This window comes from Bufo bufo, chromosome 2, assembly GCF_905171765.1.
Source record: "Bufo bufo chromosome 2, aBufBuf1.1, whole genome shotgun sequence".
NCBI lineage: Eukaryota > Metazoa > Chordata > Amphibia > Anura > Bufonidae > Bufo > Bufo bufo.
In genome coordinates this window covers 41,725,154-41,752,884 of record NC_053390.1, presented here as the reverse complement: position 1 = coordinate 41,752,884, position 27,731 = coordinate 41,725,154, and the positions used below count along the sequence as shown (strand labels likewise).

The window sequence follows — 27,731 nt, the reverse complement described above, 5'->3', positions numbered from 1 at the left end:
TCTAAAATGCTTCACGAGGGTCATGAGATGTGACGAGAAAGCAGCGTTCACTGGTATTATTTAAGCTCTTAACCCCTTAAGGATACGGCCTAGTTTAGGGTTTTCCATGCTTCTGATATTCATGACCCATCCTCAGGATAGGTCATCGCTATCTGACCTCTGGGGGTCCGACACCCAGCACCTCCGCCGATCAGCCATTCGTTGCCTGGACTAGCACTTTGAACTGGGCTAGATGCACAGCTCTATTGAAGGTGTGGTGGCCACGTCGCAGTAATGGCAGCTTAGTCGTGGTAACCCAGCGCGGCCACTACACTTTGAATGGAGCTGTGCCTCCGACTTCATTCAAAGCATCGGATAGGACAGCTAATCGTTGGGGGGTGGGGGGAGGGTGCAGGGTGTCAGACCCCCAACAATATATTGATGACCTAGGTCATTAATATCAGCAGCGCAGAAAATTGTTGTCACCATATTTTATAGAGTTTTTATCATTTGAGACATTTGGGGCCCGCACCTATCTTCAGGACGGGGCCCCCTGAATGTGAAGGAGAAGGCACCGCACATGCGCAGCATGCACTCTTATTTGTTTCTTTGGGAGATTTGAAAATAGCCGAGTGAACGTACTCTGTTATTTTCGGAAGTCACGTATAAATGAAGGACAGAGCACTTCGCACGTGCGGCCTCCGCTCCATTCACGTCTATGGGGCTGTCGGAAATAGCCGAACCAGCGCCTCGGGTATTTTCGGAACTCCCATAGAAATGAATAGAGGGTGGCTGTGCTCTCCCGTCCTGGAGATAGGAGCAGGTCCCAGGGGTAGGACCCGCATTATCTGACATTAGTGACGTATCCTAGCAATATGCCATCAGTGGGTGAGATGAGGCAGCCACTTAAAATATCTAAGCCCCAGAAACCGCCTTTAAATCGTGTACTTAAAAAAAAAAAAAAAAAAAAAAAAAAAAAAACGACTAAAATGCGTTTGGTCTTGAAGGTCCAAAACGCCCTAGACCTAAACCGGGTAAAGAATTGTCTCCAGCTGATAAAATGCGTGTTTATTATTTTCAGCACAATATCTCTTTCTCTCTTTTCACGTAGTCACTGAAGACGCGGCCGCCTCCGAATCCCAGCAGCTGAATGAGACCGAGATGACGTACGTGGACAGTCTCCATCAGTCGCCTGGGAAGGTTTTCGTTGCGGTTGACGACGCCGTGCCGCACATCAGCAAGGACGACGATCACAGCGTCGATGACGGACAGTTTGATAATAATCATGCACAAGCCAACATGCCAAAGAGACACAGTCACCTCAAACACTCCCACCATTCCCATGGCCACTGCCACTCGGGGAAAGACATGAAGGACACTGGGATTGCCAATATAGCGTGGATGGTGATCATGGGAGACGGGATGCATAATTTTAGTGATGGACTCGCCATAGGTACGATTTGTGCTTTCTGATTTTTTCTTTGGGTCGTCTAAAATTATATTTCAAGCAAAAAAAAAAGGAAAAAGTTTTATTATGAATAAGAAGTCGGCTGCCTGTTAATATCACAGCGAAACCGAAATTTGTACCTATGTGATGAAATATTTAACCCCTTAAAGGGGCTGTCCAGGATTGTACAAGTGATGGCCTATCCTCAGGATAGGTGATCAATAAATGAAGGCCATTCCCATTAATGTCCACTACACGATGGGCAGAGCTGTGTAATTCTGTTGCTGACTTCAGATGCTGAAGTGGGGTGCTGGACCCCCGCCAATCAGATACTGATGGCCCATCCTGAGTATGTACAATCCTGGATAACTCTTCCGCTAACAAGTTATACCCTATCCACTGTATAGAGAATAACTGTAGGATTGGTGGGGGTCTGACCACGGGGACCCCAAGAAATGAGGGTCGTGTGTCTCCCAGTATGGCTGTAGCGACGTTGAGCATGTGCTTCATTTATCTCTCTGGGAGTGAAGGCGATAGAGTACAGCTTGGGGCTCTCACATGCTCAACCTCACTACATTAATACCGGGTACACAGCACCCCCCAATCTTGTGATTGGTGAGGGTGCCAAAGGTCAGACATTTATCCCCTATACCAGGGACCGGCAACCTCCGGCACTCCAGGTGTTGTGAACCTACATCTCCCATCATGCACACTTTCTTGGCTGTTCTCTAAGCTCCCACAGAAGTAAAAGGAGCATGCTGGGAGTTGTAGTTTCACAGCACCAGCAGTGCTGAAGGTTGCTGAACCCCTGCCCTATACAGTGCATTGTGTGTTCAAAGATGGCAGACCTATGGGCTTTCGTTAGGCCCCCAGCTGCCATAAAAACCCAGCGGCAACCAGGTCTAACCACCGAGATGCTGCAATCAGCATTGACTGCAGCATCTAGTGGGTTAAGTTGTTGGGATCATTAGAGACATGTTGGTTTTCTGATGCTCCTTTACCTGCCCCGTCACATCCTATGTCGGTTTGCTGGAAATACCTTCCTGCCATCATAGTACATGACAGTGGGATAGTCATTAAGTGTGCCGCTGTGAGAAATGGCTGGAATACCTGACTTTCAGATCTCTAGGATCTCACCTCTTGGCTTCATCTCTTGTGATCTGTTTGGTTCTAGGCGCTGCCTTCAGTGCCGGCCTGACAGGTGGAATTAGCACGTCGGTCGCTGTTTTCTGCCACGAGCTGCCCCATGAATTAGGTAAGTGGAAAATCTCGGGCCCCCCAGAGAAATGTCTCCTGAAAACCGTTCCTTACGTGACGTCTCCTTTACAGGGGACTTTGCTGTACTTCTGAAAGCCGGGATGACGGTCAATCAAGCCATTGTGTACAATCTCCTGTCTGCCATGATGGCTTATGTAGGCATGCTGCTAGGGACAGCAGTCGGACAATATGCCACCGATATCACTACGTGGATCTTCGCCATTACAGCCGGCATGTTTCTATACGTGGCACTTGTTGATATGGTAAGGGAGAAGGAACACATTTTTATGTATTTGTATGTGAAATTGTGTAAACGCGTGTCCTGTAGTTGGGTGAGACCTTCTCATGTGTGATGACCATGACTGGTAGCCTACGCTGGTCCGTGTCATAAGAAAGCACTGGAAAAGACCATAACAAGGGGAATGCTCTCCTGGCCCTCCAGCCAGGGCTTAGGACCCCCCACTAGGCTTTCACAGTGGGGGGCATTAAAGGCAGTGCACTCCCTGTACAACAGACCGCTGCCAATATTCCAGTTGTTGGCTTAATGTGCGCCAAATAAATGGCTTAATGGCAAATTTGGGGTATCTTTTAAGTAGTAAGTCTTTGCTCCTGTCTCGATACCGTCTACTGCATTGCAATGATGGGGCACTTTGTATGTGAGCACGTAGACGCTGTATGTGAGCGCGTAGAGGGGAGAACTCTGCGAGCGCTCTCCTTGTTCTTGCAATTAGTGGGGGCCTCAGCACTGCCAATTTTTGATATATTTCAGCAATTTTTTTCGTGATGTACTTTTACTCCATAATAGATTATTTTTTTTTTTAAATTTGCATTCATCATTATTTCCTGTAAATTTTGATATGTTACATGTCTAATTTTGGATGATTGGGTCTTGACTAGTGGTACAACCGTGGTTAGAGTGTGGGATTGTTTTTTAAGGTGGGTGTGTGTGTGTGTGTGTGTGTGTGTGTGTGTGTATATATATCAGGTTCAGGAACAGCCGTACTTTGCGCGCGGTGTAGTGAATAGATGCATCGGCAACTTCGCTGCCTCTATCGGACCCGATGTGGTGTTCTTCATTAAAGGGGACCTAAACCTTTGGTCGTGCAGCACTGCTTCTCAGAGCGCTCCACATTGTTGGGTTTCATGGGCTCTGCTTAGCTTTTCCAGCGCACGGAGTACAGATCCACGGAAAGTATATGAGATCCGTGCTGCACACGCTGGAAAAACAGAGCAGGTGAAACGCGACAATGCAGAGCGCTTACGGTTTCACCAAAGGTTTAAGGTTTCGGACTTCTTTGGTTTGTACTTGGGTCGGTGTATTATCTCTTTTGTATTCAGTTCTCGATAAAGCTCTGCGTTCTTCCTTTAAAAATATCTTCTGCCTCTTTGTACTTCCCAGCTCCCAGAAATGCTGCACGGGGACGGCGAAAATGAAGAACACGGAAGCTGTCCGATGGGACAATTCATCCTGCAGAATTTGGGACTTCTGCTCGGTTTCACCATAATGCTGCTCATTGCCCTGTATGAAGATAAAATAGTGTTCGACATCCAGTTCTGATGGCACTCGCCATGGTCCAGGCCTAACGTTTGTGTCTGTCCGCTCGCTTTCTCTGTGAAATGATGCAAGCACATGCAGTAAATGAAACCCCCTTCCCGAAAATTGCATCGTAAGGTACTCCGTCATCACTGCAGGCCCACCAAGAAGTCCTAAGGAAATCATCACTGTGATCCGTGTTCCGCTGCCTGTTTCACCAATGGACATTACCATACACTGAGATAATGACTTTCTCATCGGTTCTGGGTTTTGGAAAGCTGCCGGGTTTTAACGCTTTACTACGTAGTAGTTGATGAGGTGGAACTTTTATTTTTTCCAGTTTGCTTGCATTCCAAGTCCTTGCGGTACCAAAACCCTATCAAAGTATTATCTTCACGTTGGGAGGTCTCTGGAGACGATTTACTTGATAATCACATAGTGTTCCTTGTTTACATGTTCTCGTCGGAGGTCCATTCTTCAGTTTTCGGTGCTTTTTTTTTTTTTTTTTCCCACAGGGGCCGAATCATTATCTTCATGCTGGAAAAATGTTCACGTAGAATAAAAAACAAATGTTTGCAAGGAATTATGGTTTCTCCTCCGCTCCTGTAATGTTGAGCGTTCGTGTGGCGCTACTGGTTTAAGCCATGCTTAGGACAGCAGGGAAGCCTAACGTGTAGGTATCCTTATAAATCACTGCACCCGAAAATATGTCTCTATGTGTAATGCAGAGTTGCAGACCCTTAAATTTTATGGATCTGAAATTTTTTTGAGGGATCTTCTCTGGGTCTGATCTAAAAGTTTCTGGTCTGTTGTCTGAATACATTTTGGGTTCTGGTCTGATGTCTGAATTAATTTAGGGATCTAACCTCAGACCAGGCCCGCCAGGTAATTCATACACTAGAACAAAAACCTAGAGTAATTGGGCGTGACTCCTGGGGCCTTGGCGTGACTCCTGGGGCCTTGGCGTGACTCCTGGGGCCTTGGCGTGACTCCTGGGGCCTTGGCGTGACTCCTGGGGCCTTGGCGTGACTCCTGGGGCCTTGGCGTGACTCCTGGGGCCTTGGCGTGACTCCTGGGGCCTTGGCGTGACTCCTGGGGCCTTGGCGTGACTCCTGGGGCCTTGGCGTGACTCCTGGGACCTGGGCGTGACCCATTCTAATCTCAGACATTCCATAAAAGACATATTCTACTTTGTCTTCGTGGTAACGTTTTTATGCAGACCTGATGTAATGTCTATTTTTCTGGCCCATCTGCCTGTACTTCATGCTGCAATTTAAAAAAAAATATATTTTTTTTAAATGTGAAAAAGTCAAAGCCCATAAAACGCATCAATAGTGGTGCAGTTTCCAAAAATGTGTTAAGCAGCGACATCTGGGAAAACTGCTCCAGAAATATCTGTTTTTGCGCAGAGTGAAGCTGTCTGTATTTTACTTGATAAATCAGTCCCTGAAGCGGTTTTTTTGTACATATCATTTTCACAGCAACACAAAGGGATGTGATTTCTCTGATCTTTATAATTTTGTACTAAGAAACTGTGCTGGAATTATTAATGGCGGTTGTCCTGCCCATCATATGGTGCACACAAAGGTAAAGAAACTGGAAATGTAAACATTTTCTTTGACAATCTGCCAGTGTTGATGTGCCATGGCTGCATGTAACCACTGCAGCCAGTCACTGTGCCATACTTGTTGGCATCACGTCTCTTTGGGTGATGCCAGTAGTATGGCTGCTGAAGATGCATGCAGCCATGGGTACGTCATCTGTCAGCCTCTCACCAGAGACCACCACCGGGGTTGGTTTTTATTTTTTTAGTTTTTATAACATTTGCAGCTTTTTGTTCTTTTAGGAGACAGTAAACCCCTTTAACTGTGTTACTTTTGTTCTCTAGATCTATTCATAAGGTGCATCCGGCTGTAGCTGTGAGAACCTACCTAAGCTTTAATGCTATGGTTTACATAGAACTGGTTGTGTCTCCTGCTATGGAGAAGGGGCAGCGCACAGAACAGGTACATATGGCAGATGAGCGGCCTGTCGTATCGCAATCTGTTTACAATAAACGGGTCCTCTTGTCCTTAAAGGGGTGTGCCAAGATTTAAACTTATCCACAGGGTTAGGGATAAATGTCTGGTTGGTGGGGCTCCGACTGCTGGGACGAGGAGGGGGCTCCTTAGTCTCCCATATGAATGGAGCAGTGGTTGAGCATGCGCACTGACACTCCATTTCCCTATGGGATTTCCAGAGATGGCTGAGTGCCGTACTCTCCGGCAATCCAGTGGAAGGGAATGGAGCCGCAGTGTGCACGCATGGGTCGGGGAACCACCCCCTTGAATGAATGTATTTCTGTGTATCATCCCATGACGATCCTGCAGATCATATCATTAGGCGTGTATAATGTTAACTCCCAACCATTATAGTCATGTAAATTGTATGCACATACTCTGCTGAGTTGTACGGCTCTTTAAGCCACAGGCGCATTTTGGTCACATCAGGATAGCGTTCAGCGGCAGAATGCGATCAAAAGATCCATAGTTGCAGCGAACCGGATGAGGTTTAAAGGTTTTGGACATCTTCAGGCAATTTTTTATTATTGCATTTTACTCATTTTGGGCTATAAATATAGATATTTTTTTCAATTGGTCTTTAAAAATTTCCAGCAGTTTTTTCGATACACGGGGTTAAAAATCAGTCTATTTGCAGACTGTATCTCCTGGGTTCTGCTCATTTGAGGCCTTATCTCTGATCTCCTGACCTCATAAACACTCATTAAGGCCTCATTCTTATCTTTTTAGCTAAAAATTCGTGTTTGAGGCCACGAGATCAGACTTGAGACTGATTTTTAACACCATATATCACAAAAACTGCTGGAAATTTTCAATACCAATTGAAAAAATATTTTTTACCCCCAAAATGAGCAAAATGCAATCTTAAATAAACCGCCCCAAAGGTGTCCATAGTCTTCCAACAAATCTCATCCACTCACTGCATGAAAATTGATGTCACAGATTTGAAATCCACCACACAGGGTAAAATCCGCTTTTTACATCCCGTTCGGACGTACCTTAAGAGCTCATTCACACTTGCGCACTGAATTCTCATTTGCGTATGTTTTTTGTTTTTTTTCAGTGCGCAGATTTTCAGCGAATCCATACTGTTTTAGCCCATATAAGTCAATAGGTTAAGTTAAAAAATGTGCGTTCCTTGTTTTACGTAGTTCAGGCATGCACATTTTGTTCCTTTTTTTTTGTCCAAATTTGAGCAAAAAAAAAGGTTAATTCTTTTTGACAAAAATAGAACATATTGGCTGAAAAAACTGACAAATTATATAGAAATGCAGCACAAATTAAAAAAATAAAAAAATTTGTATTTAATGCGTATTTTCATACGCAAGTGTGAATGAGCTGCTCTTGTTTTGTGAATGGGGTCCTCGGTGTTGCGCCAAAATGTAAACTTATCCGTGGGATGGCGGAAAAGTGTCTGATCAGTGGGAACCAACCTCTGGAGGTCCCATGTGTCCCCCTCCCCTTGTGAATGGAGCAGGGTTGAGCGTGCCCCCATTCATTCTCTATGGTTGTGCTGGACACGTATGGCGCTCGGCTATCTCCGGGAGTCCCGTAGAGACTGAATGGAGCGCCAATCCTGGACAACCCATTTAAGAGGTTAAAAGGGTTGTCCGCTCCATTCATTCGGGGAACCAATCTATATTGTGGCGCTACCCCAAAATAATATGGATGCATAAAAGGTTATCTGGCGTACAGATTGATGCACCGATACGGGAGGATTTGAGACATGCAGTGTGAACAGGCCCCTGGAGTCCTGATTTTTCATAGTTTAGATTTTTCCGCTCTTAGCTGATTGAGCGGGTTGAACTTCGTTACTAATGTAGGTTAGGGTAATTAACCTCTGCACATGTCTGGATATGTACGAGCTACTGTTTCTTTCTTTGCACTCTGATTTTATTTTTTTAGAGGTTTAATGTAGAATTTTTTTCCGAAATTTTGCGCTCTACACTCCGGAATGAATTGTAAAGATGTTACCATTTTTTTTTTTTTTTTTTTTACTTGTGTATTAAAACACCACATTAAAAAAAATAAAAAAATCATGTTTTCCTGGTATTGTCATGTTATTGGAGGCATTGATGGTTCCGGGTCCTGAAAAAAAAAAAATACTTGGAGAGACACAAGATAAGCGACAACAGAGTTGTTTGGCGGCCGCTTATCCCAATCTTGCTAAAGGAGTAGCATTCTTATCGCGATGACCTCGACGGGCGTGCCTTGGCTTTATTCTGCTAGGATTTTGATATTGATGGACTGTCCTTAGGATAGACAACCCCTTTAAGAGCCTGTGCAGAGATCAAAACGAGCATTACAAGGGGTATTCCCATCTCGGACATTAGGGTCTTATAACACTAGAACAGGGATCGCGCAAACCTCCAGCACTCCAGGTGTTGTGAAACTACATCTCCCATCAGGCACACTTGCTTGGCTGTTCTCTGAGCTCCCACCAAACTGAAAGGAGCATGCTGGGAGTTGTAGTTTCACAACAGCTGGAGTGCCAAAGATTGCCGATACTTGTGCTAGGAAATGTCTACAATGTCTGATAGGTGCTGGTCCCATCTCTGTTACCCGTACTTAGAATGGACACCACAAAGTGCCTGAGGGTGCACTGTGCATGTGCAACCGCCCTCCATAGCTCGGCTATCTCCGTCAGCCCCATAGAAGAGAGTGGCTGCACTTGTGTGATGCGCTTCCCATTCATTTCAGTGGGACTTCCGGAGCTCATTGATATATGGGGGGAGGCTGCTCACATTGGAATCGGGAGAGGGTAGGTAGTCAGTAAGGGCAGGTTCACACGGAGGATTTTGTCTGCCACAGCAAAAACTGCTGCGGTGGGTTTTCATACAAACCCGCTTTAGGTTTAAGTGCCTTTCAGTGGCGCTAAACGAAGAGCAGGCTTCTGCTGTGTCTTTGTAAGAGGTTCGTGCGGTAACTGCGCCAAGAACGGGGCTGTACATTCTTGGAGTGGTCTTGAAAACCGCATGGCACAATCCCTCAGCCGCATGAACTGCGAAGCGGACTCTGATTGAAAACAATGGGAGGCTGTTTTGGCACAAATTTTCGGCACCGAATCCGCTCTGAAACCTGCGCCCCAAAAATCTTACGTCGGAACATTCCCTCAGACCTTCCATATCATGTTAATCCCAAGATGATCTTCTGCATTTGCAGACGCCACGCTAAAGTCGCCTCATCAGGAGGTCTCCTAATCGCTGGCGATTTCAGGACACAGCCGGTCCACAAGCTGAAAGCCTAGAGGTGATAACTGCTGCAAGCGACTGCTTATATGCACTGCTTGCGGTATTAGGCTGGAGCCACATAGCGACTTTGCACGGCCGCGGATGGCGGTGTAGATATGATCCCTGACGGGCAATGATCGTATGCCATCCATCTCTAGGTATAGCGTTAGGCAGGAACGCTTCATGTATCAGCCCAATGCTGGTTGCCAAATTATTTTTTAATTTTTTTTTTCCACCATGGTATTACTTTAGTCATCCTTCATAGGCAGGTAGTTTGCATAGCATAGTAGAATTGTTACCTGGTGTGACGTGAGTATCCAGGCGGCTTGAAAAGGAATAAAACCCTTTTGCAAAAAATAAAAATTGGGACGCCACGTGTGTCGTTATTGCTGACCGTGCCGTACATGCGGAGCCAGAGCCGTCTGCTGGCCATCGGTACATGTGTCACGCTGCCCATTACATGTACATTGCTTCATGTATGTGGAGGTGATTGATGCTACTCGTAACACAATGTTGTCACTGTGTGACATGAACCGGACGCTTTACACCCAGGAAATGTTACTGTGGTCAGTACATCTTATTGTCCGTGAGTCTGTCGTCGTCTTCATAGTCTGTGATTGAAAGCATCTGATTGTGTCATGGAAAAAAAAATCACGTGTTAAAACCAAAACTGCGCTGTTAAAAAATGGAGGCTTCTTTTTGTGTAGAATATCAAAAATGTCAAATAAAAGATCTTCAAAAATAATGATTTTATTCCGTTATTTTGTTTCAAAGTTTATGCTTTCAGGAAAGGCCCCATACGCACGACCTTGTCTGTTTTGCGGGCCGCAAACCGCAGATCTGCAAAATGCGGGTGCAGTCCGTGTACATGCCACTCTTTGTTGCGGACCCGTTGTCTTAAATGGGTCCGCGCTTTGCAGACAAGTATAGGACATGTTCTACCAATGGTTCCGCAACCAAGTGCAGCGTGTACAAGGACTGCGTAATTTGCAGATCTGCGGTTTGCAGAGGGCAAAGTGGATGCGGTCATGTGCATAAGGTATAAAAGTGTTACTGAAATGATGTATGGAGACAGCTGGCAGCTATGGACATCTTTGCACTGATATTTTAATTGGCTGCTTCCTAAATGCAAAATGTAGCGGCTTGCATTTGCATCAGCATTTTGCTTCTGCAGAGTGTGTGAAAATCCTTCACCTAGCTGCTGGCGCTGCTGAATCTGGCATCTATCCTGCCCTATTCCTGACCGCTCTCTTCTTTTAGGCCTTTTTCACACTGCTGTGGAAAAATGGCAAAGTGACGGCCATGTTCAGAACAAGGACAGTCTATGGATGTATTCACATGGCCTTTTTCACAGCCTGACAGCCCCCTTACAATTGAAGGAGACCAGACCTGGTTAGCTTTCAGAAAGGCATCAGTGAAAAACACAGATCCCAGCCATATGCATGTTTATTTTTAATTTTTTTCCCCCCTTGTAGAAATGTCCTATCCTTGTCCGCAAAACGGACAAGAATAGGACATGTTCTATCTTTTTGCAGGCCAACAGAATGGTGGATCGGATGTGGACTGAAAATACGATCATGTGCATGAGAGCTATGGGGGTCATTTATGAAGACCAGTGTTTTTTAGACGCCGGTCTTACTAACCCCTATAGCTGGCGGTGTATCCTCCGAAGTTAAGCGGTGCCGGCCTCTACATATCTTCAGCGTCTCCAGCGCCAGTTCTAAATGTAAGACTGCTCCCTTGCTGTCTTACATTTCAACCAAATTTCTACAAATTAAATCAGGCACAGAAAATGAAAAGTGAGGCGGGCCTACTAGCCCATCCCTGCCCACACCATGCCCACTTTTTTTGAAACCTGATGTGATCTGGGAAAATTCGCAGATTGCGGCACAAATAACTTTTGTGCCGCATTCTGCACCAGAAATACGCCTGATATAGGTATGGAGATCAGAGGGAGGAAAGAATACAAGGTGGGCAGATCTCACATCTTTAGATAGGAAGGTGTCACTCACTGCAGTCTTCAGGGGAGGAAGGGGGAATCAAACAGGCCGTAAGCGGGGAGGAGAGCACACACAAGGCATTTGAAAGTATGTGTAAGTGTAGAGAAAAAAAAAAAACAGCGCCCACGACAGACTGCAGGGCAAGAAAGGGAAAAGACACTCCTCACCTCAGCATGTGTCAATACAAGTAAGAGAAGATCCCTCAAAGACTGAAGAAGGAGAAATCGGTCTGGGAATGAAGCTGTGCTGATTCATAAGAGCTAGTGAAGGCAGCAGCATTCTGGACACACAGATCTCACATCTATGATGTATTACTGGTAGGGACACAGCTACGTGAGTTGAATATTGGGGTCTGAAAATGAATGAAGACTGCAGCTGAACCCCCCCCCCCCCCCCAAAGTAAGACTTCTCCTAGTGGTCACCCAGAAGGGCATGTGAAGATCACTGTTCCCTGCTGTGTTAAGCGGGGAACAGTGATCCATAATCTATATGGAGCACCACCCTGCAGCGCAACCACAGGGGAAATAAAGTATTACACAGTTTCCATTCATATCAGTGGATTCTCTGTGCAATACAAAGTGCGTCTCTCTCTAGTGGACCTGTCCTGGAACTGCTCTGCATTCTGGCCAAGAGATGAGAATCCTGAACAGAGGACCCATTAAAAGGGTGTATGACGACGGGTTTTATAAAATGGACAACACCTTTTATTTCATAATATATGGTGGTTGGAGCTACTACTGTCTACAAGAGGTTAATCTCATCCCAGTCTTTCATGGTAGTGATTAGAATAACCCTTGTAAGTGGTGGCATTGCCAGGAGATCCCACTATGTCACATATATTACGTGATATTGCAATATGTTCTTCCAGGCAGGAGCACATGTGGTTATTACCATAGAACCCCTGAGGCTGATGCCAGCTCATTTACATATCTCTAAAATCATTTTTTAAACAAAATAAAAGCACACAGCCCTATAGGACAGGTATATTGCGGACATGCTAGCGGCGATCTAGCCGTGCATGTCCGCATCTCTATCGCCGAAAACGAGGTGACAGAATCCCTTTAACCATTTCCTAACATCCACCGTACAGAGCTCCATAGCTGTTTTGCACATGAGTACATGATTGGCGATAACGCCGATCACAGACTTTTGTCCCCCTTTAGATGCCATGGGCAATTGTGACCACAGTATACGGGCGGTCACTTAACTGGATCGCTGTGCTCCCGATGACCGAAAGGCTCCCCTGCACCAAGATTGCATGCACTATTCAGTTGCTATGTCAGCCCTGGGTCCTTCTGAAGGCTCCAAGTCCTGCCATATCAAAGTTCCTATCAAGCCCTATAGGAATGTAGTGATTCTCCTATAGACTGCACTGGTAAATCATGCAATCAGATGATCACATGGTAAAGGGGTTATCCAGGAAAGGATATTTATGACTTATCCTCAGGGTAGGTCATCGGTATCAGATCTGTGGAGGTGCGACATCATGGACTCCCCCCTGATCAGCTGTTAAAAGAGACTTTGAGTGCCACAGCCTCTTCCTAGGCCAGTGACATCACTGTACATCGGTCACATGGCCTAGTCCTCTAATGGCTAAACTCTAGCACTCCAGCTGTGGTAAAACTACAACTCCCAAGATGCACCACTTACTTGGCTGTTCTCATAACTGCATAGAAATGAATGGAGCATGCTGGGAGTCATAGTTTCACCACAGTGAAGGAGGTTAGCCATCACTGCTCTAAGGTGTCCTGCCTCAGTCATCACAGTGTATAAAAGGGCCCCTAGTTGAAGCTCAGCCCAATTTAAGTCAATGGAGCGGAGCTGCAATACCAAGCACTGCCACTATACAATGTATGGCGCTGTCCTTGGAATGCTGCTGGGAGCCGCATCGCTCACCAGTGCTTCAGTGAGAGAAGAGGTTTCCTGAAACCGCTGATTAATGGGGGTGCCGGGACTTGGACCCCCGCAGATGTGATAATGATGACTCCGTCTGTATAAAAAGTAACCTACGGCCACGGATCACGGACGCGGATGCCAATCTTGTGTGCATCCGTGTTCTTTCACGGACCCATTGACTTGAATGGGTCCGTGAACCGTTGTCCGTCAAAAAAATAGGACAGGTCCTATTTTTTTGACGGACAGGAAACACGGATCACGGATGCGGCTGCAAAACGGTGCATTTTCCGATTTTTCCACGGACCCATTGAAAGTCAATGGGTCCGCGAAAAAAAACGGAAAACGGCACAACGGCCACGGATGCACACAAGGGTCGTGTGCATGAGGCCTTATCCTGAGGACAGGTCATTATTGTTTTCTGGATAACCCCTTAAAAACTCTCTAAGAGGACCTAACGTACTGTAAGTGTAAAAAAAAATAAAAAAAAGTTTTTAAAATATAAAGAAAAAACAATTTAAAAAAATTCGAATCCCCCCTTTTTTTTAGAAAAAAAAAAATGATCATCGGTACTGCTGGGTCACAAACTGACTGTACTATCTAATTATCCCGTACAGTGACTAGCAAAACAAAAAAAAATTCCGAAACTACAGATCGCCCTGCAAAAAATTAAAAAGTTATAGCTGTTAGATCATGGCCATGTACAGAAAAAAAAAAAAAATTTTTTTTCAAGTTTTACTGCATAGTAAATGCCATAAAAACTAAACCCATAAAACTGTGGCAGAGTTGCATTTTTTTTCCATTTTCACCCCATAGAGAATTTTTTCCCCCACTACATCGTATGCAATAGTAAATGGTGCATTAGAAAATATAACGTGTCCTCCCAAAAAAAACACTCCCTCCTACGTTTATATGAACAGAAAACATATTTTTTTTAAATGATGGCTCCCGGAAGTAAAAATAAAATAAATAAAAAATACCAGAAAATCGCTGTGTCAGAAAAGGGTTAAGCTACTCCATGACTATTATTGATGCAAGGTTAGATGTGCGCCCATTGATAACATGTGATGCCCTACGCCAGGGGTAGGCAACCTCCGGCACTCCAGCTGTTGTGAAACTACAACTCCCAGCATGCATACTTCCTCTGCTCTTATCAGAACTCTCATAGAAATGAATGGAGCATGCTGGGAATTGTAGTTTCACAACAGCTGGAGAACCGCAGGTTTCGGGCCCCTGCCCCACTGCGAGCGTCGTGTAGAGAGGCAGCCACAGACAGAACGCAGCTCCTCCCGGACGCCTCCGCAGGTTTCCCTTTCTAGTCCTCAAAATGACTTCCTGGCAGAAACCACTTAAACAATGGAGTACATGGAACCAGCTCCCATCATGCCTTGAGTGCTGTGACCCCGCCCCTGTTGTCAAGATGCCTCCACTAGATCTCCCTAGCAACCAGACAACTAGTGTAAACAAACACTGGAAGAAACACAGGGCCGAGGATCAGCTGTGAGGTATACGCCACGTTATATGGGGTTCCTTAAAGGGGGACGCCCCCATGTCAGAAGATATTGTGGTGGGGGGGCAGGCCAGGAGCTAGGACCCCTTAAAATTAGGAGATTCAGGGGATCAGAGACTTTTTGCACCTCAGAGATTGAATGGAAAATTCTGCTCATAGGCAGCAATTTATTTTTCTTCAATCGCTGCGTTCCTCGATGTAACTGTACTTTTTTGCTGTTATTTTTTGGGGCACCTACTGTATAATGAATAACTTTTCATTTTATTTTTAGGAAAATGAAAAAAAGCATTTTCGCAATTTTTTTTTTAATGGACTTAAAATTCTGCAGATGGTTTGCAACTGCGGCGGTACCAAATTTACATTTTTTAGTTTGTTTTTTTTTTGTTTTACACAAAAATGACTATAATTTATTTTTTTGTCCCGCCATACTGTGTGGGGGGCTTGTCTTTTGCTTGAATTTTTTTGGGAAAGAGGGGTGAAAAAAAAATCTGCCATTTTTTTAATCCTTTAGGGCTCGTTCAGACGACCGTGTGAAGCCCGTGCTGTGGACCGCAAACTGCGGTCCACAATGCACGGGCACCGTCCGTGGGGCAGGCACATGGGGATCGCAGACCTATTCACTTGAATGGGCCCGCGATCCTTCAGTTCCGCAAAAAGATAGAGCAAGTTCTATCTTTTTGCGGTGCGGCAGCATGGAACGGAACCCCAGAAAGCACTCCGTAGTGCTTCGTTCCGTTCTTCCGTTCCGCATCTCCGGATTTGCGGACCCATTGAAATGAATGGGTTAGCATCCGTGATGCGGAATGCACACGGAACGGTGCCCGTGTATTGCGGATCCGCAAATGCGGTCCGCAATACGGCAACGGGCATCACACGTTTGTGTGAACGAGCCCTTATGCGGGATAAATAATGTACTGCCCCGGTGGCGCTGATACAAATTATGTGTAAATTATATATATATATATATCATATTTCATTTTTTTATTTATTTTTTCATTTCTGACCATTCTATTATATTGTTTAGTCCTACTTGACCCTCTGCTGGGTTGATCGCTGATAGAGTACACTGCAGTACTTCTGTATCGCAATGTGTTATGCCTCTGACAGGGCCTAATAGGCTCAGACATGTAGCAGACCTGCAGAACCTCCTTTAGGCCACCAGTTGCCATAGCAACCCATCGGCACCTTGTGATCTCAGGGGTGACAGAGGGAGACTCTCCGTCTGTCTGACAACTTAGATGCACCTAGTGACTGCGGCATCTGAGAGGTTAAACGGACAGGATTAGAGTGGTACCAGTTTGCGGTATATAAATCTTATTAATCTATTTTTATTATTTTTTTATCTTTTGGGGGGTGAAATAGACACGGGGCTTAGTTGTCCATAGCAACCAATCAGCTTCTACCTTTCATTTTCCAAAGGAGCTCTGAAAAATAAAAGGTGGAATCTGATTGGTTGCTATGGGCAACTAAGCCAGTTTTCCTTTACAACACATATAATTATGCCTTTCTGACCCAGGGGGGCGCCACCAGATAAAGAGGGGGCAGCAAATGTAATATTTTCTCTCAGGGGAAGGAAATAAATGCATAACAAAGCAGATTTGTGTTTCAGGTGTCCGGGAAAGCTGGGTTGACAGTCCCTGTGGAGCCCCCAGGTGTCTGGGAGATGATGACGTCCATCCCTATACGTATCCCCACTGACTCCATATATGAAGAGGCCGAATCGCTGTGCACGTGCGTACATAGAAGCCGGGACGTCCTATAGTCAGGGTTTACGGCTCTGTAGGCTCAGGGGGAGTCTCCCAAGGACATAGGAGCACGGCTGTGACCCCATCAGATCCTCCAGGGAGAAAGATAGTACAATGCCCAATATCCTGGACCTAGAGCAAGCCAGTGCCCCCAAAATACAGTGTTAGTACCCCAATAATAGTAAAAGTCATGCCAATAATAACAGTACCAACTAAGGGACTCTATACTGGTGCCAACCACTAGTACCAGTACAGGGTCCCTATAATAGTGGCATCCACAAGTCCTTTATTATAATACCAATACAGAGCACCTATAACAGTACCAACCTAAAGTCCTCTATAACAGTACCAATACAAAGTACCTATAACAGTGCCAACCTAAAGTCCTCTATAACCATACTAATACAGAGCACCTATAACAGTGCCAACCACGAGTCCTCTATAACCGTACTAATACAGAGCACCTATAACAGTATCAATACAGAGCACCTATAACAGTGCCAACCACGAGTCCTCTATAACAGTATCAATACAGAGCACCTATAACAGTGCCAACCACGAGTCCTCTATAACAGTACTAATACAGAGCACCTATAACAGTGCCAACCTAAAGTCCTCTATAACAGTACCAATACAGAGCACCTATAACAGTGCCAACCTAAAGTCCTCTATAACCATACTAATACAGAGCACCTATAACAGTGCCAACCTAAAGTCCTCTATAACCATACTAATACAGAGCACCTATAACAGTGCCAACCACGAGTCCTCTATAACCGTACTAATACAGAGCACCTATAATAGTATCAATACAGAGCACCTATAACAGTGCCAACCACGAGTCCTCTATAACAGTATCAATACAGAGCACCTATAACAGTGCCAACCACGAGTCCTCTATAACAATACCAATACAGAGCACCTATAACAGTGCCAACCTAAAGTCCTCTATAACAGTACCAATACAAAGCACCTATAACAGTGCCAACCACGAGTCCTCTATAACAGTACCAATACAGAGCACCTATAACAGTGCCAACTACGAGTCCTCTATAACAGTACCAATACAGAGCACCTATAACAGTACCAATACAGAGCACCTATAACAGTACCAATACAGAGCACCTATAACAGTACCAATACAGAGCACCTATAACAGTGCCAACCACGAGTCCTCTATAACAGTACCAATACAGAGCACCTATAACAGTGCCAACCACGAGTCCTCTATAACAGTACCAATACAGAGCACCTATAACAGTGCCAACCACGAGTCCTCTATAACCGTACCAATACAGAGCACCTATAACAGTGCCAACATAAAGTGCTCTATAACAGTACCAATACAGAGTACCTATAACAGTACCAATACAAAGCACCTATAACAGTACCAATACAAAGCACCTATAACAGTGCCAACCTAAAGTCCTATATAGCAATACCAATACAGGGTCCCTACAATAGTGCCACTCTAAAGTCTTATAATAGTACCAACCACAGGGCCCCTCTACTGGTACCAATACAGGACTATAATAGTAACTAAGGGCTTCTATACTAGTGCCATTACAAGGCACCTATAACAGTACTAAGGACCTCTATAATAGTACCAACTAAAGGCCTCTTTACTAGTGCCAGTACAGGGCACCTATTAAAGTACTAACTAAGAGCCTGTATACTAATGCCAATATAGGACTTCTATAATAGTGCCAATAGTACCAACTAAGGGCATCTATGCTAGTGCCAACCACTAGGCCACTGTACTACTGCCAATACAGGACCCTTATAACAGTTAACTGTGCTACCTCTGTAATAATACCTATAGGGGGCTCTGACAGTGTCATCCACTGTGCCTCAATAATGGTGCATGGGCTGCAGTAATAGCGCCAACCACAGGGCCTCTATAATGGTGCAAACTCAAGGCCATTATAACAGTGTCAACCACAGGGCCCCCATAACACAGACAGCCCCAGTGACTCCATAAATGGGTCATCTACACCGCCCTAGTAAAACCTCCTTCCTGAAGTCTGAAAAAGCTGGGTGACAACCTGGGAGGTAGCGGTAATGGTGGCCATACTGGTTGTCAGGGTTCCCATACACAGGGACAGCTGAGGAGCATTTTACCAAGATGAACGATGAGAACACAAGTTTTAATGTCTTGCTTCACAGGACCCCAAAGTCAGTGGCCGCCAGTCAAGACGAAGACGGAAGCCTAATAGACTATACAGAGAGGTCATGTGATGGACCAAACCACGCACCCCGTGGCCTGAAGAATCGGGCACTTCCTCTGGATAAATTATCCCGGGCTCAGCTGATGGTGGAACAGTACATCAATGACAACGAGGTGAATGCACAGCTGTCCGCAGTCTCCTGAGGCGGTCATGTTTTCTTCTCTGTTCACACCCAAAGCAATTCGGCTGCTCCTCTGAACATGACCTCCGTTTATTTCAACGCTGTCAGACATGTGACCGACAAGCTTTACTACCATCTGTGCTCCCACAATGCACAGCTCTTTGGTAACGGGAACCCAGCAAAATCGTGCATTATCTTTGGATGTGAATGGAGAAGAAAATACAGTGCTGTGTTTTGCGGTCCGCAAATTGCGGATCTGCAAAACACGGATGGCGCCGTGTGCCTTCCGCAATTTGCGGAACGGAACAGGAGGCCTATTATAAAAATGCCTATTCTTGTCCGCAAAACGGACAAGAATAGGACAGGACTCATCATTTTCGTGGGCCCACGGAACGGAGCAACGGATGCGGACAGCACACAGAGTGCTGTCCACATCTTTTGAGGACCCATTGAAATTAATGATTCCGTGTACGGACCGTATGCAAGATACGTTCGTGTGAGGCTACATGCACACGACAGTTGTTTTTCTCTGCGTCCGTTCCGTTTTTTTTTTGGGCTGATCGGATGGTTACCCATGCATTTCTATGGAGCCGTTAAAATTGCGGTGTAGTCAACCATTTCTTTTCCGCGTCCGCTGTCCGTGTTTCCCATCCGCAAAAAAAGTATTGCATGTCCTATTTTTGTCCGCAATAAATGTTTTGCGGACCCATTGAAGTCAATGGGTCCGCAAAAAAATGCGGATGACCAACTGAAGCCATCTGTATGTCATCTGCATCCGTTTTTTTTGCAGATGGTTGCTGGGAAACCTGTATATATTAAATTTCAAGAATTACAGCCTTCAGGGTTTTTTTTGCGGACCGCAAAAAAAAAATAATGAAGACACACGGAAACACAACCTACAAAATTTGCGGACAAACTGAACGGATGTGGATGTAAAAAAAACAGGAACACGGATCCGCTATTTGCGGACCGCAAAAAAACAACTGTCATGTGCATGTAGCCTGAACGAGCCCTTAAGCAACATTTTTCATAGGTTTCCACAGTAAAATGTTGCAAAAATTATATTTTCTTTTTCCAATGGGCAATATTTTTAAATGGTTCCTTTTTATCAGCTGCTAAAGGCGCACAAGGAGTTAATCCGCTGCGTGGCACTAAATAAGATAATACATGGAGACGGCCACTGGAGACTCGCGAAGGCGTTTGCGGACCTTGCCTACAGTTACCTTTCCGTTAGAGGTAAGTCACGTGATAAATGCGCCCCGTCACTTGCGTATACTGGACACGGCCATTTTGGGAATTTGCATAAGTATTCAACCCCCTTAAGATCAGTACTTGGTAGAACCCCTCCGCAGCTATTTGGGGTACAGTAGCGGTTAGTGACGCACAGAACAGCATTTTAGGCAGGGTTTTCTAATAAAGAACCCGTTTCTTGACAAACATTTGCAAAAACATTCACATATTATATATAATTGCACAGAAATATTTTTCACTAAAAGCAAGAAATGATCAAACTAAAGTGGATTTATCGGTCACATGACCAGTAATAGGAAGAAAATGCTATTTGTAGTCTGAAAACTTTGAAAACTTCTTGGAGTCCAATGTGGAGGATGCTACTGCCATCTGGTGGTCAATCTATGAACAGCAGGACTTTACCCACTAAATTTAAGCAGGTTTATTTTTAATATTGATGAGCTATTTTTAGGGTGAGTTAGGAATATCTGACCAGAGGGGGGGCTGGCTCCCTGCACCTATGGTGATCAGCTGTTTGAAGGGGCCCCAACACTGCAGCCTTTTCATACTCTACCAGTGGCAGTGCTTGGTATTGCATCTCGATCCTGTTCATTTGAATAGGGCTGAGCAGCGCAAAGGTCATGTGACCAATGGACATGGCGACGGAAGAAGCCGCACCGCTGGCTCGAGCATCCCCGGCCCCTTCAAACAACTGACCCTCGGGGCCCGAACAGTCCCATTCAATTGAGCTGCCATACCAAGTACAGCCACTATACAACATACAGTGCTTTGGTATACCATGACGACAAACGCGACCGCTTTCTTACAAAAACAGCGCCACACCTTTCCACAGGTTGTGTCTGGTATTGCATTCCTACTGTTTTTGGAAGAAAGCTGCCGAGATTTTGGTAATCTCATTTCAACCCCTTTAATCCCCTAGACCAGGCATGCTCAACCTGCGGCCCTCCAGCTGTTGCAAAACTACAACTCCCAGCATTCCCAGACAGTCTACAGCTATCAGCCTGCAGCAGGGGATGGTGGGAGTTGTAGTTTTACAACAGCTGGAGAGCCGCAGGTTGAGCATCCCTGCCCTAGACCAAGGATGGTAAGCTTAACCACGTCATGTCTGACTGCCGAGACCCCAGGAGGAGCTGCAAGCGCTCATGCATTTCTTCTGCAGCACGCTGCACCACGTCTGGGGGGCTTTTTGCATTGTGGAAGGGAGTCCTGAGCCTACGACCCCCCTTTTATAACATCACTATGCCCTATTGAGAATATGGACAATCCCTTTAATCCTCACAGAGTACCAGGGATTTTCTGCTGTATCTTGTGCTCTGACTGTCTAGGGTTACCCGTCCAAGCCAGACAACATGCCGAATCTGCTAAAAACATCCTGCTGCAAGGAGTGGACATGTCGAAATCCCTAGAAGAGAAGCAAGAAATCCTGGGAACGCTGGTGACCATTTACTATACCCTGGGCATGTCTCACCTGCTGCAGAATAAATATCCTTTATTACAAAGTGCCACCCTAGGGGGCGAGGCTTTTTTCCATAGGGTGAGTGTATAATGAGGGGCATTGACTCACACCTACCATGTACTATTTACAATACCGGTTGGCAGAGGGGCATTTGGGCCCCTGGGACACCAGGGCTTGGGTATGACTTCTACCTCTGGGTGTGCAGACTGTAGCATCTGACTGTCCTTTCCACAGAGACCTGACAACTACGACTTTACATAACGCAGCCGTTTTCTTCCAAAAACAGCGCCACGCCTGTCTACAGGTTGTGTGTGGTATTGCAGCTCAACCTCATAACCTGAGCTTAAATACCACACGCAGCTCATTTGAATGCCGATAGATAGGATTACTCACAGCAGCACAGAGTACTTCGGCATCATAAAATTTAAAGTGGCTCAGTTTATAAGATAGGTGCGAAGTGAAACATATTCAGCAGGAAATGATCCCCCCGGATAGACTTACACATTCATTTCTAAGGATGGAGGAGACGGTACAGCTGCTAAGGTGCCACTTATCTTGGGGGGGGAGCAAAATAATCACTTGATGAAAGCAGAACATACTTGTAAGTTGAGACCCCCATTATAAGCTAGTGAGGAAGGCTCAGGGTGGGTTTTGTGTCCGTGCCATAGTATCTGGTCCAAGATTTACCTGTAATCGTAGACAGTCATGTGAGGTCATATGACAAACTCCGCTCTGCTGCATCAGTCCACTACTGACAAGCTGCTGTCCTTAATTTCCATACTGGAAGAGAATCCTATCTCAGTTTGCAGAAAGTGGAGAAAATCGTGAAAGAACTGGAAGAATTGCAGGAGAAGACGTCTGTTCTTGGCAGAATATCGGACAAGGACATCGCTATGGCGCTGGGCAGGTATGGGCTGCGGGGGATGATCGGGTTTATTTAGGCAGCGGCAATGGATAACGGAGGTGACCACCATGTATACAGCGTCTCAGTTTGCCATCACAGGTTCCTTTTAAACCCAAAATTAGGAACTAGGGATTGAGGTAGATCCTGATATCACTGATGACTTAAAGGGGTTTTCCATTTATATATAAATAAAGTTTAAAAGGGGTTGGACACCTTTTAGTTTTTTAAGTTTTTTGACAGACCCCTCCTCCTGTAAAGGGAAGCATACTTACCTGCTTCCTGCCAGTGGGTAACAGCTGCTTTGCTCCACAGCCATCGCTGGGGTCCTCTGCTGTCAACAACCACTCTGATGCCGCTGCAGCCAATTACTGGCCACAGTGGTGACCTGCCCCCTTTGCGTCATGTCAATTAGTCACGTGACATGGAGGGGGGGGGCAGCCAGTCAAAGTGTATGTTGACAGAGGGGTATTACAGAGAAAAAGCTGGGGAGCGAAGGAGCCAGGACCCCATGAAGGGAAGCAGGTCTGGCTAGGAGGTGGGAGGGTGTTTGCCACCCTCCCAAAAAGGTGGCGAACCCCTTTAACCCTTGTTTGTATAAATGGGAGGTTTAGCAATTTGCTAATAGACTTTGCCTAAATTTTTCACTATTTTCAAGATTTCTGGTTGCTGTCAGTGAATGTGAGCACTATAGATTCCATTCAGAGGCAGTAATCCTGTCCATAGCTAGTCCTGCTCTCCGAAGTGGATACAACTGTATCCAGTCTAGAAAATTCTCTGTGAGCTAAACCCATCAGCAGCAGCAGCTGCACAGATCTCTCTGCTGGTTTGTTACAATGTATCAGTCTGGAGTCCGGGCTGTTTAGCTCACAGAACATTGTCTAGACTGGATACAACTCTGCTAGTTTGTTACAATGTATCAGTCTGGAGTCCAGGCTGTGTAGCTCACAGAGCATTGTCTAGACTGGATACAACTGTACTAGTTTGTTACAATGTATCAGTCTGGAGTCCGGGCTGTTCAGCTCACAGAGCATTGTCTAGACTGGATACAACTCTGCTAGTTTGTTACAATGTATCAGTCTGGAGTCCGGGCTGTTTAGCTCACAGGGCATTGTCTGGACTGGATACAACTGTACTAGTTTGTTACAATGTATCAGTCTGGAGTCCGGGCTGTTTAGCTCACAGGGCATTGTCTAGACTGGATACAACTCTGCTAGTTTGTTACAATGTATCAGTCTGGAGTCCGGGCTGTGTAGCTCACAGAGCATTGTCTAGACTGGATACAACTGTACTAGTTTGTTACAATGTATCAGTCTGGAGTCCGGGCTGTTTAGCTCACAGAGCATTGTCTACACTGGATACAACTGTGCTAGTTTGTTACAATGTATCAGTCTGGAGTCCGGGCTGTGTAGCTCACAGAGCATTGTCTAGACTGGATACGACTGTACACACTTCTCAGGGCTCCATCTTCTGTTAGGCATTTAAAGGAGTTGTCAGTTTTAAAATACTAAACTAACGCCTACTTGGAGTCAGAAGCCCCTCTGCTCTGATCCTCCCATTTGTGTGACTGCAGCAGTAACATGCCGTCTACCGCTGAGGCCAGCCACTGGATGCAGGGATGAAATAACATCTGGTTGCAGCCTAAGATGAGAAATGACCAGAAGTCTTCTTTGGCAGGGCCTGCGTGATGCAGAACAAGCTCAGCTTAGCTATGAATTACTTTGACCAAGCTGTAAAGATCGTCATCTCGTCTGAAGGGGACAGCTCTGCCGAACTGATAAACCTCTACCGGGAGATGGCCCGGGCTGAGCAACAGAAGAGGAGGCACCAGCAGGCCATCCACTACCTGCTGCAGGTCAGTTACCAGTCCCGGCACAGAGGTGGCTGCCATTACAGAGCCCCCTGCCTGGCACTGCATTGATGTCATCATGAGGCCTGGGGTATAAATGGCGCATGCTAGGTGGGGGCCCTTTTTGTATTTTCCTTCTATGCCGTTCTGTCTCCCTAGGCCCATTCTATATGTCAGGCAGAGTATAAAAAGCTGAGTGAAGAGGCCGCACAGACAGGGCTGCTCCTAGCTCAGGCCTATGCTGCTGCCGGACATTCTGAATACAATGGTAAGTGCCGCATCTCATACATTTCTAATACTTTGGGTGGGTATGGGACACTGCCTGCTATAGAGCCCTCCGCTGTGACATCACTCAGTGCAACATATCTTGAAATAGGTGCACTTATTTTTATAATGGTCAGAGCCCAGTATTGTTTCATATACAGAGTTAGACCTCAAACCCCTCTGCTTTCACTCACACAGCCCCAGTTGCACAATATTGTTTGCCCGCAACCACCACGAGGAAGAGCTCACTGCGTATGGATTTATACTGATCCCATTGAGCTCAATAATAAGTCTGTAGACTATGAGCGCCCCCAAGTGGCAGCAGAAAATATATTATGATTTAACTCTTTTGGAGAACAGCTCAGGTAGTTTTTAGGCAGCAGGATTTTTTTTCCCTATAATTTGCATATGAGGATGACAGAGAAGTTTCCTTTCTAGCGATTTATCCTCAATTCAGTGACATTGTGTTTTTTTTTCTTTTCTAGAAAGCGCTGATAAGTACTTTACTGAGAGTCTCAGCATTTACCAGGTGGTGCTGGGCCCGGACGACCCTCAGACACTGACCACGTGCGTGCAATTTAGCAAATGGCTCATACAGATCGGTAGGACTCAGGTATGGCGGCCGTCAGGGGGTAGCTGCGTTGGGAAGGCTGATGAGTGACTATCAGGGGAATCTGCTAAGTCAGATATGCACAGGATTTGCTCTAAATGTCTGACCTGTTCCTACCTCCAGAATGAAAGTCCACTACCCATATGGTGAGGCACCTGCCATATCTAGGCAGAGAGTGAAAAGACAGTCACCTATACATTCATTCTCACCTGGATGCGAAGTGGGAATATCCTATGGATACGCCATAAAGCAGACTCAGTGACCAGACCTCCACAGTCTGACTTTTAATTTATGCCCATCTAGTAAATAACCCTTTAATTGTGCTGTAATTGGTCTCTGTTCTTGTAGGACGCGTTCAAAATGTTACAGGAAGCGATGGGCACAGAGACGGACTACAGCGAGACTGTGGCTGAGATGCTCAGTATCATGGGCAGTATACATCTGGCAAATGGGAAAATACAGAAGGGCTGCCGACTCCTAAAGAAGGTGATTCTTCTTTCAAAAACTCATAATCACAGATTTAAAGGATAACATCAGGTCTGCCATCAGTCACCACTAGAGGGAGCTCAGGAGACTACTGCATACAGATATATACAGCCGCCACTAGAGGGAGCTCAGGAGACTACTGCATACAGATATATACAGTCACCACTAGAGGGAGCTCAGGAGACTACTGCATACAGATATATACAGTCACCACTAGAGGGAGCTCAGGAGACTACTGCATACAGATATATACAGTCACCACTAGAGGGAGCTCAGGAGACTACTGCATACAGATATATAAAGCCACCACTAGAGGGAGCTCAGGAGATTACTGCATACAGATATATACAGCCTCCACTAGAGGGAGCTCAGGAGACTACTGCATACAGATATATACAACCACCACTAGAGGGAGCTCAGGAGACTACTGCATACAGATATATACAGCCACCACTAGAGGGAGCTCAGGAGATTACTGCATACAGATATATACAGCCACCACTAGAGGGAGTTCAGGAGACTACTGCATACAGATATATACAGCCACCACTAGAGGGAGCTCAGGAGATTACTACATACAGATATATACAGCCACCACTAGAGGAAGCTCAGGAGACTACTGCATACAGATATATACAGCCACCACTAGAGGGAGCTCAGGAGATTACTCCATACAGGAGATTACTGTATACTGTTATGAAAGAGTTTAGTGTGTAGACATTATGCTGTAGGCTCCTGAGCTCCCCCTAGTGGTGGCTGCAGGCAGATGGGATATTTTTGATTATCTGAAGTCTTTTCTTATGTCTGCTGCAGTCAGCAGGTATCAGTATATAATGGCAGGACTCCTTTCTTTCTTAGAGTCTAGAGATTCAGACCGTGTTTTATGGCTCCCAGCACAACAAGACCAGAGAAACCCAGAATCTCCTGACCACACTGCAGAAGTAAGTGGCAAAGACCGACTTCAAATGTAGTGTCTTAGACAGTCTTAAAGAAATCCTCTGTCTCCCAGGTGGTCAGCTATTTTCCTGGCTATCCTCAAGCTGGCTGCAGACCACAGTCAGCAGCGGGAGCCCTCCAAAACTGATGCTCACCCCATTCCCTTACAATAGTGGCTATTAGTTGTACACACTGATACACTGTGACCTATATTGCGCCCAAATTCACAGTGTACCCCAGCCTAGCATATACAGTTGCAAGAAAAAGTATGTGAACCCTTTGGAATGATATGGATTTCTGCACAAATTGGTCATAAAATGTGATCTGATCTTCATCTAAGTCACAACAATAGACAATCACAGTCTGCCTAAACTAATAACACACAAAGAGTTAAATGTAACCATGTGAAGTGCTCACGTATATTCAGTCTGGATAATTTGACCCCATAAATGTTCTTCTTTGCAGGTCTGGAGCAATAGGGGAGTAAACTATGGCTGCAGGTTCTATCCAGATCCTCGTCCTACCAACCAATGAGGAATCTCCTACCTATACCTCAGAGGAAACCTTCAAGGAGATATCCGTGGGGTCCGCACTTACCCCTGGAGAGATACATGGCCTCCTATGTAGGATATCATGGACACAGGCTACAGTTATCATCAGAACTGATGCCCGCCAACCTGCGGCCACGTACAGCGACAGGTGCACCCATCTGAACCCCAGTTCAATCCCATTCACTCCTGTGGGTTGTGATGCTTTTGAAGTTAAGGCACAAAATCTGAGGCTGCACTACTGAAGGATTCTGCCCAAAACATGATTTCTGTCGGCCATAATTATGTGTGAATTCAGATCACCACCCTGGCTGAAAATGTCTGCGATTTGGATCCAATATCTCCACCTGATAAATCACAATCTCAGTAGTGCAGCCTCAGACTTTGGGCCTGTAATAGTCTTTCCTCTTTGTCCCCCATTAACCC

At 45.6% G+C, this 27,731-nt stretch overlaps 2 protein-coding genes across 2 annotated transcripts in view; both read left to right on the top strand.

Annotated features, from left to right (window-relative positions):
• The window catches only part of LOC120992184 (zinc transporter ZIP10-like), a 29,438-nt gene extending 19,740 nt beyond the window's left edge, over positions 1 to 9,698 (top strand). Inside the window, exons 7-10 of the mRNA XM_040420984.1 lie at positions 1,091 to 1,432; positions 2,601 to 2,681; positions 2,756 to 2,946; positions 4,083 to 9,698. Of these exons, the coding sequence (XP_040276918.1) occupies positions 1,091 to 1,432; positions 2,601 to 2,681; positions 2,756 to 2,946; positions 4,083 to 4,241 (773 nt within the window). The 3' untranslated portion in view covers positions 4,242 to 9,698. The remainder of the gene's footprint in view (positions 1 to 1,090; positions 1,433 to 2,600; positions 2,682 to 2,755; positions 2,947 to 4,082) is intronic.
• A 5,543-nt stretch (positions 9,699 to 15,241) lies between these two features.
• Positions 15,242 to 27,623, top strand: TTC23L (tetratricopeptide repeat domain 23 like). Its single transcript, XM_040420989.1, has 12 exons — positions 15,242 to 15,278; positions 16,520 to 16,641; positions 18,822 to 18,996; positions 20,117 to 20,240; positions 21,581 to 21,737; positions 22,493 to 22,618; positions 24,290 to 24,467; positions 24,621 to 24,729; positions 25,211 to 25,338; positions 25,684 to 25,821; positions 26,680 to 26,762; positions 27,223 to 27,623. Exons 2-12 carry the CDS (start codon positions 16,574 to 16,576, stop codon positions 27,242 to 27,244), a joined length of 1,308 nt encoding a protein of 435 aa, XP_040276923.1. The 5' UTR covers positions 15,242 to 15,278; positions 16,520 to 16,573; the 3' UTR covers positions 27,245 to 27,623.
• Positions 27,624 to 27,731: the final 108 nt, after the last annotated feature.

Excerpts from the sequence above, each read along its gene's own strand:
- TTC23L (XM_040420989.1), top strand. The coding sequence starts at position 16,574 with ATGATGACGTCCATCCCTATACGTATCCCCACTGACTCCATATATGAA. Across the intron at positions 18,997-20,116 it reads AGTACATCAATGACAACGAG|CTGCTAAAGGCGCACAAGGA; the intron begins GTGAATGCACAG and ends CCTTTTTATCAG. Across the intron at positions 20,241-21,580 it reads CAGTTACCTTTCCGTTAGAG|GGTTACCCGTCCAAGCCAGA; the intron begins GTAAGTCACGTG and ends CTGACTGTCTAG.